This window comes from Phacochoerus africanus, chromosome 13 (genome assembly GCF_016906955.1).
Source record: "Phacochoerus africanus isolate WHEZ1 chromosome 13, ROS_Pafr_v1, whole genome shotgun sequence".
Lineage (NCBI taxonomy): Eukaryota > Metazoa > Chordata > Mammalia > Artiodactyla > Suidae > Phacochoerus > Phacochoerus africanus.
Window position 1 is genome coordinate 78,460,031 of NC_062556.1, and position 14,101 is coordinate 78,474,131.

The 14,101-nt window shown below is 59.8% G+C and overlaps 1 protein-coding gene across 3 annotated transcripts in view; it reads right to left on the reverse strand.

Annotated features, from left to right (window-relative positions):
* The window catches only part of GAS6 (growth arrest specific 6), a 32,114-nt gene that overhangs the window by 13,519 nt on the left and 4,494 nt on the right, over positions 1-14,101 (reverse strand). For 2 of the 3 annotated variants that reach the window (XM_047756030.1, XM_047756031.1), the window contains exons 3-6: positions 7,413-7,437; positions 5,847-5,909; positions 759-881; positions 4-126 (exon numbers count right to left, since the gene is read on the reverse strand). In XM_047756030.1, coding sequence (XP_047611986.1) covers positions 4-126; positions 759-881; positions 5,847-5,909; positions 7,413-7,437 — 334 coding nt within the window. Of the gene's footprint in view, positions 1-3; positions 127-758; positions 882-5,846; positions 5,910-6,032; positions 6,052-7,412; positions 7,438-14,101 lie in introns of those variants that run through there. The other variant, XM_047756032.1, reaches the window with a different exon arrangement.

The following is a 14,101-nucleotide window of genomic DNA, read 5'->3' on the forward strand; positions in this document are numbered from 1 at the left end:
CACCGTGGCAGGTCCGGCTGTCCGGGGAGAGTGCGTAGCCGCTGTAGCAGGCACAGTGGAAGCTGCCCAGCTTGTTGTAGCACACGTGGCTGCAGCCCCCGTTCTGCTGGCTGCACTCATTGACATCTGGGAATAGGACACAGGGACAGAGGAGCCAGAGTGACCCACAAATTGCCTGGGGCCCGCGGCAGCGTCTGCTTCCCAACCCCATGAATCCACCCTCAGGTCGTGGGTGGGAGGGCACAGGGCTCCCCACTGCAGCGAGGGGGCTGCCCAAGGGCTGGCAGTTGCGGGGGTCTCTGTGGCGTCTCTGCTGCCCCCGCCCAACTGCGGGGAAGTTAGAGGTGAATGCCGCCTCCTTTTCCATCAGGGGCACTGAGACCATGGGTACTGTGGGGCCTCCAGCTGCCCCCGAGGCCCCAGGCCCCTCCCCCGTGCCCTCCAGGACCTCGCCTGGCTCAGGCACTGCTCAGGGCTCAGCACGGTGGCTTCTTGAGCTGGAAGGTACCCTCCCTCCCTGCACCATCCAAACACTTTTGCTCTTGGAGCACCTGGGGCGGGGGGCAGCCCCCCCCTCCCCGAGCTGAGCTGGGGCTGCCTCCCTAGGCGGCCTCGGCACCCCATCTGCCCGCTCCTGTCTCAGCCAGATGGGCCAGCGTGCCGCAGTGGGGACAGGCAGCGCGAGAGGAAGAGCAAGGAGTCTCAGCCCTGCAGCCGGGGCCCCTGGACACACATGCCCTGAGGCCACCTGGCCTTACCTCTGTCACAGAGTCGCCCCCCCCAGCCATCTCTGCACTGGCAGTAGAAGTTGCCCATGAGGTCTTGGCAGACTTGGGTCCCCTCCTTGTCACAGGGGTCTGGAGAGCACTGGTCAGGCAGCTCTGAGTCAGGAGGAAGGAGAACAACTGCCCTGAGCTGGTCCTGGCCAGCGGGATGGAGCAGCCACAAGGCAGGTCGGGCCCCGGATGGCCGCACAGAACCCCCACCTCTGCTCAGAAGAGGTCACAGGACAGGCTGTCCAGGCCCCTGGCTGAGCCCAGGAAACTCAGGTCAGCGGGGAGGGAGTGGGGGCCCATCCACCGGCCAGAGGTGGGGGCAGAGGAGGAGAGGAGTGGGCCTGGCCGGGCCCCAGGAGCTCAGGCCTCCTGGGAGCAAGGCCGCAGGGCCCCGGGCGGCCCACAGGCCTGCCAGAAAGATGCAGACCATCCTGCATCCCGGTGGCCATGTCCACCCTCCCACTCTCACAGACAGGAACCCTTTGCAACACTCTCTCCATTAGCCCCAGGGATGTGGCCGCCTCCCCAGCCACCTGCCCCTGGCCGGTCCTCGAGGGCCTCCCTGCCCCTCCCAGTGCCCAGTGAGCCAGGGTCTGCCTGTCACTGCGAGGGTCTCGCCTGCTTCCGGGCCTCTCGGTGAGGAGCTTGTCACGAATGCAGGGGACACGGGCCTCTCCACGCAGAGCCAGCACTCGAGAGGAGGGCTACCACTGCCGCCAGGGCCGCTGGCTCCTTCACGGGGCAGTGAGCATAGTGGACATGGCAGGGAGGGGACACGGGGGAGAGGAAGGGAGACAGGGGGGCACAGGGAGGGGGCACAGGAAGGGGACACGGGAAACAAGGGCTGTGTCTGCAGAAGGGAGGCTGGAGAACAGTGGCAGACGTATGCTCTCTGCTGCCACCTGCACAGGTTCTGCAGAGGCTCCACCGGTGGCCCCGGCTTCCCGAGCCCTAATCAGCAGGCCAGGCCCGGTGTCCAGCTCCCACAGAGTGTCCGCAACTGCCTGCGTCCAAGCAGCTGGTGGCTCTCCCTTCTGTCCCTCGGGAGACATGGCCTCTGCTCCGGACGCGGCCCAGACTGTCCACACACACAAACGGCCCCAGGCTCCCTGGGTTCCTTCTCTCCTCCTGTTGGGGGTGAACATGGGCCTTGTCCAGCCCCTGGTGGCCCAGGGCCCATGGCTGAGGTCCAGACGGAGGCCTGGCCCATGCTCACTGCCCGTGGATCTGAAAACTGTGCTGACGTTGGATGGTAGCCCTGCTCCTCGGTCTTGTTCCCAGGTGTGGGGACCAGGCACCCTGCCCGGCGGCCCTCAAGGCTGGGGTCACCCAGGCAGCTGGCTGCCAGAGACCCCCAGGCCTGGCCCTTCTCTCCACCCAGCGCCCTGGTCACCTCGCACCCAGGCAGCCACCTGCATTGGCCGAACCAGGCACCACCGTGCCTGGCATCTCCTGCGTGAAGAGCCCATCCCAGCGCTGGGAGGCAGGCCCGAGGGCAGCCCAGCCGCCGTGCTTCTCCTCTGCCCCCACCCCGTGTAGACCTGAGGCCAGGTTCACTCCACGGCCTGTCACTAGGAACAGGTTGAGCCTGCGGCGCTGCTGAGCATGGAGAGCACTGGCGTCGGCCCGGTGGAGGCCGGGCGGGTGGGCACTAGCTGCCTGCTTATCACTTCCTCCTTAGAACACCTGCTTCCAGCCGGACGCCAGCCTGGGGGCAGCGTTTCCACCAGGGGCTGGCTCCTGGTCACGGGAGGCCAGTGAGTCCCGTGTTTTCCCAGCTCACCCAAGCTCCTGCCAGCCCTTGTCCTTACCACGGACCCAACTCAGGCAGGTCTGGGCGCCTGGTCACCGTCACTGGGGACCCTCACAGAGCCCTGGGCTTCCTGGGGAATCTGCATAATGGTCCGTATCTGAAACACCGGGACCCCGTGTTCTTCTCGTGGCCTTTTCGCAGGACACCTCAAAGCCTGCTTGTTCTGCACAATTACAGCCGAAAGACACTTTTGAGTGTGGCCCAAACACAGCACCTCCCAGGATTCTGGGACCCTTGCACAGCTGTCTGTGTCAGGCTTCGTGAACACCTTCCACCCTGAAGCAGGTAGGACCTGGGTCCAGCAACCAGAGGGCTGAGGGAGGGGGTCCAGGGGGTGGGTCGCCCGCTGCTGCTGTGAGCCGGGGGAGGGGGTCAGCCCTGCGGCTGCTCCGGCTGCCCCCCAACACCACTGGGCTCTGCTCTGGGGACAGAAGGGCTGGGATCAAGCCCAAGCTCAGGACCAGGATGAAGGGATGGGTCTGCTTTCCTGACCCCGACCCGGCAGGACGGAGCTCCGAGGGTTCAGGGAGCCCAGGGTGGGGACACGTGCCACTTCTGGCAGCTTTGCTTAAAGACAAGGGACTGACCTGGGTTCCTCGCCTTCGTCTAGAATCTGCCTAGAAATTCTCAACCCCCTTTACAACCTCAAGGGCCTTGGCCAGGAGGCCGATGCTGAGCCTCCCTGGGGTGGGGCCGCCCAGGTCTTTGGACAAGACCCGTCCGGAGAGAACCCAGCCGCCACTGCACATGTTCAGTGCCCTGTGGGGAAGCTTATTTCTAGGACAGAAGGAAGGACACCCGCAGCTGCTTGCAGACTCCCGAGGAATTAAGCGGACACTGGCGAGGCCGCGGAGGGTGCCCCGACGGTCCGACAGCCGGGGCTGCGCAGGTGGCGGGTACCTGGCCTTGTGCATCTGCCCGCTGCTGCAGACGCCTTTCTTGGGGGCTTTTCGTTCCTCCTTCCAGAATGTCAGGAACACGGACACGCATACAAATGCCAGCTCGTCATTCCCGAAAAAAGACAAGTGGCCATCGGACTGTCTGGCCAGAGGCTCCTTGGAAAAGCCAAAGGCAAAGCCCCGAGCCCAGCCCCCGGGGTCCAGGAGGGTGTTTGTGAATAGGAAGGGGCCGCGGCAGGACAGGAGGCCCCAGGCCCGGGGCCTGTGGGGGCCGAAGCTGGACCTTTGGGAGAACTGAGAGATGATCCCTCTGAGGCTGTGGCTTTCACTTCAACAAAGAGGACAAAGCCCCGGTACGAGCTGCCCGTGACGCCCAACGACCCTCTCCTTCGGTGGGGGGGGGGGGGCGGGGGGCGGCAAAGCAGCCTGAGCCGTCTGTGTACATGGCGGCCTGGAGCCGGGGGGTAGGCGCATCCTTCCTCACAGCCTCCCCAGAAAAGAGGCTGTTGGTGCACAGCTCAGGCTTCAGGGCGTGTCCTCGCACCCAGGCGGCTTTCAGGTGAAGCCCAGGTGCCCGAGGAGACCCAGGGCCGGGGGAGGCTTGCTTCGGGCAGGGGCTCCTGGTAGGGACACCAGGCAGGGAGGTGGCTTCCTAACCTGCTGGAAACTGCATCTGATGCACCAGGCCTCGCAGATTAGCCCCGAACATCAGCTCGGAAACAGCCCTGGGAACCCCTCCGTGTGGCACAGGAGGAGAGGAAGGCCTAACCTGTCAAGGACCACCTCTGCCAGTCACAGCAGCTAAGTCACCACCACGAAACCTCTCCTGCTGCAGCCCTCCTGGGGGAAGGTGCTGGAACGAAGGGTCCCCCTCCTCACTGCATCAGGGATGGTCGAGGCCTGTCACACACTAAAATGATACGTCAGACAGTTTTTATATAAAATCTCAAGTAAGGGGATGTCTGAAACCCAGGAACAAAAATAACTGAATACATATGAATACACGACTTAAAAAGAAGGAATTGGTTTGGCAAATCGACAAAAACAAAAACCTGCCCGAACCAGGAAGCTGAAACAGCCGTGGTGCTCCAGGTCTGCCAGAGGCCAGCGAGGCCTGGTGACGGCTGGGCGGCTGAGGTCACAGTGGACCCTGGGGTTGCTCCCAGTCGCCTGCGGTATGTGGCCCTAGGTTCTGGCCCCTTCTAGTTGACAAGTGACAGTGGCCAGCCTGGGCTGCACTTGCTATCGTGAGGCTGCCCAGGGTCAGCCGGGCGCCTGGGTCTCAGGCAGTGCCAGCCTCCCCTCCCCCTCCTCACACCCCTCATTTCCTCTGCATGTGGGCTGGGACTGGGGCCTGTGACCCGGGGCATCAGGCAAGGCCAGCGCTGGCATGTGGCAGGCAGGAGACGGGTTGCAGCCCTGGGTCCCCTGCCCGCCCTTCAGACCCTGTACGGCAGGTCTGAGCCAAGCGACCACAACCTTGAAACCCTCAGGCCGAAGCCAAGCCCTGAGTCATGCTCAGCTGAGACACGGTTTAATGTATGGCTTAACACTCACGCAGCAGGACCCAAAAACATCGTAATGTAAAGTCACCACAATAATAAAGATGCATGATGCGCTGAGGGAAAATTTTGCTACGTTCAGTACAAATGTCTCATTTGCAAAATCTATCTACAGCTCCTACGGATCGAGAAAAGTAGGCAAAAAATATGAACAAACCATTCACAGAAAAAGAAACACACGGTTCCCAAATGCATGAAGCTTAGCCTCACACATTAGTAAGAAACATAAACTGATTTGACTGGAGGTCGTTTTTTCACCTTTTCTTTTCTTTTTTTTTGTCTTTTTTGCCTTTTCTTGGGCCGCTCCCGTGGCATATGGAGGCGAGGGGTCCCATTGGAGCTGCAGCCACCGGCCTACGCCAGAGCCACAGCAACGCAGGATCCGAGCCGCGTCTGCAACCTACACCACAGCTCATGGCAACACCAGATCCTTAACCCACTGAGCGAGGCCAGGGACCGAACCCGCAACCTCATGGTTCCTCGTCGGATTCGTTAACCACTGCGCCACGACGGGAACTCCTCACCCCTTCTAGCGGAAGGAAAAAGAGAAATCCACGAGGTTGGCCGTGTGGGTCTACCTCCAAGCTGAGAGAGCACAGCCTCTGCCTGCAGCTCCTGCCCCTGCACTTACCCCGCAGGTCTCTGCAGAGAAGGGCATCACGCTGGCTTTGTCATAGTCAAAGCCGGAAAGAGCCCAGTCCGCCAGCACACACTGGTTAAACAAGGATGCACCCACCATCTGCCAAGGGGGCATGTGTGCCTGCTGACACGGGAGGTACCCCAAGGGGACACTTACTCTGCACACAGCTGACAAAGTCTGGGTGCTTCGTGTATGGGGATCCGTGTTTACTGATGCATTCTGCAAGACAGGGTAGGCCGAGCGTCACTCCCCGTCCCGGGGCCGGCCAGACCCGACACCTGGGAAGGGGGCTGGTCACGCTTACAGGGCACCTGCACCCTCCAGCTTCTACTGACACAGAACCTTTAACACGACAAGAGAGGATGCCTCCGCCGGCGTGGTGGCCCTCTGTCCCCAGATGCCTCTCAGGCAGGCTCCCTCTGTTGTGCCAGGGTCACGGGTAGCAGTGGTCAGAGAGCTGGCCTCCACCTGGACCTGTCTGAAGGGCAGTCTCTGGAGCGCTCCGAGCTGGCTGAGGGGGGTGCTCCCCGCCGGGGGCCGGGCGGGGGAGGGATCTTGGGCGTCTGGAGAGTCTGACCTTGACCTTGGGCACAGTGGGTCTCTGCTGTTCATCCACACATCGGAGGACGTGGCCCTGGTCCTGGCAGCAAGGGACATGGCCCAGGGGCCAAACCCACACACCTGGAGCAAGGCCGCCGGGCAGCCCAGAGCCATGGTCCACTGCCCGGGGCCAGATGCACACGCAGGGCAGTGCCGCTGCGAGGTTGTAAGGCCAGCAGAAACTGACCCAGGTGCACTTTACACAATTAAAAAGGAAGGCCCTGGAATACATTTCACTCGTTTTAAGGGACAGATATCCAAAAAACCCTTAAAACAGAACTAAGGAGCAGTTCCTGGGGGAACATTTGGCCTGTCCTGGTGAGACTGGGCTGCCTTTGCCCTTGATGCTTGACCGCTCCCGAGCTTTCAGTGGGGCTTTCCAGAGGCCCCCACACAGAGACACAGCTGCTCCAAGGCCAGAGTGTCCACGTGTACATTCCTGCTGTTCAAGTTAAACGAGGTCTTTTTTTTTGCTTTTTAGGGCCACATCCACGGCAGACAGAGGTGCCCAGGCTGGGGGTTGAATGAGAGCTACAGCTGCTGGCCACAGCCACAGCCACTGCAACTCAGAATCCGACCCGTGTCTGCAACCCATACTACAGCTACAGGTCTGTGTCAACGCTGGATCCTTAACTCCCTGAATGAGGCCGGGGATGGAACCCGAATCCTCATGGATACCAGTCGGGTTCGTTACCACTGAGCCACGATGGGAACTCCTAAACAAAGTCATTCTGAATGTTCTCAGCATTAATAATATGGTATCAATAAACAGAGCCCCCCCCCAAGCTCTTTGGGGTCTTCAGTAATTTCACAGGTGCAGAGTCCTAAGACCAAAAAGCCCAAGAACCACTAAATCAATCACATTCCCAAACAACGAGCTAAGCCTGGAACCAGAGGCAGAGCAGAGGTTTGCGAAAAACGCCACTGGACCGGGGCTGTGCCAACATGGTCACTACGGCATAAAAGGCCAAAAGGATTCAGCCTGTGAGCTCTGGATGGTTCTGAACTCACTGTGTGGTTAAGCATCTTCCCTCCAGGAGCAGCCTGGTGATAAGATTTGACCAGCTGCTCCTCCAACATGTAACATCTCCCCACCTAAAGGAAGCAGTGATTTCAACTTACCTAAGTATCTTGGATAAAAGTATTCCTGCAGAAACAGAAAAGGAAAAGGCAGCAGTTAACCGGCAGGGTGCCATGCATGGCGGCGCAGATGCAGCTGCTCAGCCGAAGCGCACCCTTCCCCCGCAGGGACAGACCTGGGGACGCAGGCATTTGAGGGAAGCAGCTCGGCACCTGCAGGATGAACAGGGCCCAGGAAGCGGCTTTCTGCCCTAAGATCTCCTGGGGGTGGGGGGGGGGGCGTGGCTTCTGCAGAATGACGTCTGCAAAGTGACCAGACCGGCTGCAGCAACATGAGGCCGTCTGCGGTCACTCTGCATGGGGGAGGCGTCTTTGTGGAGGGCGGGAAATGTGCCACGTGAAACCCAGGTTTTACACCTCGTGGACGCACAGGCCTCTGTCAGGCTCTCAGCACTGACGGTATTCATAAACCAGACTGCCGATAAGCGACGCAGCGTACAAGCGGAGGGCATCAACGGGGACGCCCTGCATCCATGAATGCAGATGGAGAGGGTGGCACCGTGCAGGAACCGTCAAGCCGGAGAACAGCTGCCCGCCCCGGCCAGCCACAGCCTGGACCCGCGCACTCGAGGCCCTGCTCAGGCCCGTCTCCGAGTGGGCTGGCCCTAAATCCCTGATGGAGCCAAGTGGCGGGAAGTGGGTGTCACCTGCGTGCTGGTGTCCCATCTCCCGGCCACCCTCCCAGGAGGCCCAGTTAGCCCCATTTCACAGACGAGTGGACGGAGGCTCAAGGTGGACTGTGGGGCTTGTCCCGTCACAGTGAGGGCAGAGGTGCCCACCCTGCAGGACCCGTGCTTCATGCTGGCTGGTTCCACACAACCTCACTGTCCCTTCTGCCTGCGCCTGGCCTGGACCCTCAGCCTGGGTAGGTGGGGATGTCCTGTGAAGGCGCCCTCAGATGTGCTCTTAGAAAAGAACATTCCGGTAAAAATGTGATCTTTTAAAGCTCAACTTCTTTGAAGACAAGGAAGGGTCAGAGCAAGTTTGGGATTCAGCTTGTGTGACAGCTGTAAAGGTGACATTCATGCAAATGTGACCAAGAGGCAGGCAGATGTGGGGGGGGCATCCCAGGCCCTGGACCACCCTGCTTCCCTTCCTCGCTTTTGGTCCTGCACTGGCCAACTCCCAGGACAGACCAGCAGGGTGACCTGTGACAAGCGCTCTGGGGGTCTCAGGGTCCCCCAGGGTCCACTGGGGCAGTGGCACCTCTCTGGGTTAGAGGAAGAACAGAGGCCACTGGGTTTGGTCACAAGGGAGGGATCCGGTTCTCAGGTAAAAAGCTTAGGATGGATGCAGAGACTGCGGCTCAGGGTTGGGAAGCCAACGGCCAGGGTCAGCGCAGGGACTGGACACGACTAGGAACCTCGGGGCAGGCACCCGAGGACACAGGAACACCTCCACGGCACAGCCTTCCAGACAGGGGTGTCGCCCTTTTCAAAGTCATGAATCGTGATGTGTGATGCGTTGCAACGACCAGCTTGACTGCTGTGAGAAAGCGCCAAGGATGGAAAACCAGCTCTTGCGCCCTCAGTGCCACCCTGCTCCCCGCGGTTCTGTACACCCGGGAGCTTGTGACCCGAAGCTCCTCCAGGAGCTGAGCCTGAAGGCAGCTGGGGTCTAACGAGAGGCTGCGATTTGTTGTGCAGCTGCAGGAGAGAGTGTGTGAGCTGACCCCGTCTCTGGGATCTGAATGGGGCAACAGCAGAAGCGCGTGCCCTGGTCGTGGGTGAAGCCCTGGAGAATTCCGTCTTGGAACAACCTCCCCATGGCCTCTGCCCCACGCTCACCACCAGGACCCCAACTGCCCTGCAGGGTCTGTGCTCGGACAGTGACCCCACCCCCTCCGCCGCAGAGGTCCGGAAAGGACGGAGCGGCCCCCTGCGGGCTGGGTCACCCGGGGACCTCGGACTAGCTCCCTCTGGGCAGCCGCCCACCCCCAGCTCCGAGGGCCTCCTCTGTAGCCGGGCGAGGGTTCCCGGTGGTCTCCCCACCGCCCGCCATGCTCTGAGGCTGACAGCAGTCACCTCCTGTGGCTTCTGCACAGGAGCGTGAGCAACGGGAAGGTTCTGGAGCCCGGCGCGCAAATCTGCTTTACCCCCGAGCTCCTCCGAGGCCAGCTGTGCCCCAGAGGGGACTCCAAGACGCTCCCCTGGGGCGCTGCCCCGCCTTCCTGCCCCCCCCCCCGCCCCCCGTGTGCAGGAAGCCCCGGGGGCTCCGCCTGGCCCGCTGACCAGCACAGCCGCTGCCTTGCAGACACACGCGTGTCTGCGGTGCCTGGATCTTCTGGTTGGGGAACATCTGGGACTTTACCTGCACTCACACAACGTGCCAGGAGCCACACTTCACACAACAAATATGGTTATTTCTCAAAAGGCAAACTGCGAATTTGTAACTTCCTTTAATACGTCACCGCCTGAAATTTTGTTTCCAAGAATCTCGACTCTTAACAAAGTGGGTTGAAGTTCGAGGGTCGCATGGCTCCGCTCACCGTCAAGACGCGTGCGGACCACCTTCTCCCGGGAGCAGGGGCAGGACCAACTAACCTTTGGCCGTAGTGCTGCCAGCAGACATGTCTTCCGGGAGACGGTCAAGGTCGTGGCGGCCTGAGTGGCCACTGCCGAGGCTCCGGCTTCCTATGACTGAGCGGCCCTCCCCGCGGCTCTGCGCCCACGTGGACCCCAAGGACTCGCGACCCCGGGGCTGGCGTCACCCGGCTCCACACGTGTGTTCCTAGCACGGTTCACACCAATGCCTTCTTTCCTTCCTTCCTCCCAAATTCATTTCCTAAGAGTCTCCAAAAAGCATGCAAAAGGCTCTGCACGACTGAAGGACAGGGGCCTCGGGGCTCCCCCAGCCCCGGCTCCAGCCTAGAGCACCCCTGGTAGGACCCTTGAGGGGGCCTCACAGACGCCATGCGAGGCTGCTGCAACCCCCCTTCCTCGGACGCTAGGAAGGGTGGAGCCAAGCCCTGGGGTCCCCGCCCAGTGGTAGGGTGACTGTGGGGGCAGCAGACCCCAGGCCCCACCGCAGCGCTGCACCATGTGTGAGGTTTCTACAGCCGCACTCGCCCCTCTGCCCCCATTGCTGCCCCCTGGCACCCAGCACACACCCGTGCGACAGGGACAAAGGCCGGGCTGGGGGCCCTGCGGAGCTGCTACTGCCCATGGAAAGCCTGGTTCCCCAGGTCTCTCCAGGTCAGTACTGTTCGGATGCTCAGGGCCTGGTGTGGGCAGTGGCTCTCAGGAGCGTGGAGACCCCGGCCCCCTCACCTATTGTGTGCTTTGGTTTTGGCTGCTATCTGCACCTGCCAGAGGCACATCCCGGCTCTGGGTACCCACTGCGCCGCAGCTGCCAGGGGAGTGCACGCAAGGAGGCCCTGGACGCCCCTGCCAGCAGCAGCCAGGCCCAAATGCAGCGGGTGGCAGCCTGCCCTCACCGCCCACGGTGGGGCACGGACCAGGGCGGCAGATTGGGGCTGGCCCTCCAGGCACTGGATTAGGAGCTGCAACACAGGTTGTGTGCGTGCAACTAAGAGACCCTGTGAGAGGCGTGTTGTGTGGGAGTTCTCGGACACAGCTAGTGACACTGTCCCCTTTCGGCATGAAAATACTCTTGGAAGTTAACCTCCTAAAATAGGTTTGCTTCAAATAGGTCCCCCTGTGGCAGAGATTCGTGGTTGCTGCCCAACATCCAAAATTCTCCCTCCATCCTCCCAACACAACTCTGGATTTATTTAGGGCTGCAATGCACCAGCCACAGGACCACCCTTCCAGCCTCTCTTGCCACTAGAGGTGGCCGTGTGACTCAATTCTGGCCAATGAGCCGAAAACAGAGAGTGAAACTGAGTGAAGAGTGTGTGGTGCTTGGTTTTCCATCCTCCTCGCTGGAATGCAGATGCGATGGCTGGTACTCCAGCGTCTTGCTCAGCGGGTGAGGCGGCCTGTAAGACCAAGGCCCTGCACCGTGCAGCGGAGCCCAAGTAGGTCATGTAAGTTCCAGCCTGTTTCCTACCCTTTACTTGAGAAATAAGTAAACTATCTTGTTTAAACCACTGTGGTTTGCATTTTCCAAATGTATGAGGCAAAAATTCCAGGCTAGCTGAAGTCGACAAATTAGTGCAAACAGATTTGTGATGACCTGCAAAGTCAAGTCACAGATCTACCGAGAGTGAGGATTGCACGAGTCAGTGAATGTTTTGGGCAACATCCACCACAAAGGCAATGATAAATAAAGGTTTGGGCCCGTTGGCAATGGAAGAAGAGAATGTCGGCAAGTAGCACAGAATGAGTGCTTCAAGAGAGAACGACCTGACTGCCTACGATGGAGAAAGGCTCCAGAGAACACGGATGAAGCCATCAAACGTCTTCTGCAAGAATATCTTCATTCACGGGAAGAAGAATGTCAACTTGCTAAAAACCATTGTCTTGGAAAAAATATGCCCTGCTCCGCCCTAAAATCTTACTTCAATCTTTCTTCGTTCTAGAAATTTAGTGCCTGATTACACCGACAATCCAAACTTCATGCAGCATGAAATGGATGCACTTGTTTTTATAATTTAGTTTCATCCTCAAGATTGATTTGTACACTCACTGTGTAATCCACTCAGTTTTGAGTGGGTCCCTCTAAGTAGCTCTCACCTTCACAGCACTGGCTGCTCATCCACAACTTTGCTCAGAAATGCCTTTGTTCTCAAGGCCAAAAGCATCGATGCCACTCACCTCAAGCTGAGTGGCTCAGGTGCTCAGGGGCAGGAGAGGAAACAACTGAGCCTCGCTGGGTACTAAGCCTCGCTGGGTACTAAGCCTCACCAGGAACTAAGCCTCACCTGCCGGACCTGCCACTGCCTCGCTGGGAAACGAGATTCACGGAGGTGAACCAGCACAACTTTATTTAAACCCTGGCCGTGCTGTGTTGAGGGATTTCTAAGCACCAGACCCCGGATAAGTTGTCCCCAACCCTCTGTGGTGGCACAGAAAGGACCCAAAGACCTCCAGGCCCTCGTCCCTGGTGGCTGTGAGTGTGGCGGGCTGCAGAGCATGGGGCAGTGAGGTTGCTGATCAGCCGACCGTGGGAGGAGGTGATTCTCCTAGATCATCAGGCAGCGCAGGGGACCCCAGGGTCCTCAAACGTGGAAGAGCAAGGGGCAGGGCCGAGAGAGCCAGAAATGGCAGCATGGACAGAACGGCCCACCTGCCTCTGAGAATGTGGAGGAGGGGCCACAGGCCAGGGATGCAGCGCCTCCAGAACCTGGAAAAGGCAGGCACAGACCCCCTCCCCGAGGCTCCAGAAGGAAGCAGCCTCAGTAGACATTTCGGACTCTGGCCTCCGGAAGGGACGTTTGTGCCGAGGTGTCACAGCAGCAACGAGGAAACAGCCCGTCTCCCCACAGTCGGCTGGACGCTTCTGCCTCCACCGACGCTCAGACGGAGGTGCTAACGCCGCCAACAAAGACGCACCTGCCAGCCCCGAGCTGGGTGCCAGCGGGTAGAGTGCATTCCCCCAGGGGCCAAACTCGAGGGCCCCGGCGGCCGCACCTGCAGCCTCCTGTCAGAGGGCGATGGCCCAGGCCCCGCTGCAGGGACCGTGCGGCCACCCAGGTGCCAGCCCAGCCCAACCCCACCGTGGGATCCACAGAGCACAACATGCTAAGAGCTCTTCGGGGAACGCAGTCTGGACGGCAGCGCTGGGGACAGATGTGGAAAAGAAGCGATTTGATTATCATTTGCACTAACGAGAAGGAAACAGGTGTCACCTACAATTTGAAAAAAAAAAAAAGAAAGAAAGAAAGAAAGAAAAAGGCCCAAGACATTAACAAGTAGGACAGTGACAGACTGCCATCTCCTTAGCTTTTAACCGGCGCGAAGTGCCTTTCTCAGAGGGAAGTGAGAACTTCTCCACCTCCTCCTTAAAAATTACTTTAAAACGTAACGAGCTGCACTCTGTCAGGATCAAAATTTACAAGGCATATGCACCGGTTTGCCATGAAATCACTGGACTAAAATAACCACTGAAGGGCCAGAGTATTCCCAACATCAAATACTAACCCTCAAACCACAACAAAGCCTGCATGACAGAAACAGCTCCCACCTTTGACCTCAGAAATCAGAGCATGAAGAAATCCAGACACCTGCCAGTGGTGCTGGAGTGAAATAACACTGGCCCGGCCACTGGGAGTCTCAAGAAGGGGCCGTGAGCATCAGCTTCTCAAAGGGGGTTTTGTCCCTAAATAATTTAGGCAGACCTTCGGTGTTTTTCAAAATGTCTTTAATTGGTTTTCTACAGACGTTGAGCCCACTGGTGTGGCCCAGGCATCTTTTAGGGGCCTGCCCTGTCACTGCACTGGAGAGCCTTGCTCTGGGTCTGTGCAGAAAGCAAGCACGTCTTAGGCACAGGGGCAGCAAAAGGGGCCGGACACAGCTCCTCCAGCTCAAGGCCCACCCGGGACGGCAGCCCAGGCAGGACCTGCGTGCTGCTCTGGTCTAACCAGCCGTCTGCAGGCCTCCGAGCTGTGCAGGAGCCAACTCCGGAGCGCACACAACCAGTCAGACTGCAATTCCGAGTCCAGCCCCTGCCAGCTTCCTCAGGCCCCAGGGGAGGAAGCCGGAGGGGACAGGGCCCAGCCTGACCGTGGTCAGCGCTGCCCCGGCAGGAAAGGAGCCCGGCTGGGTCCG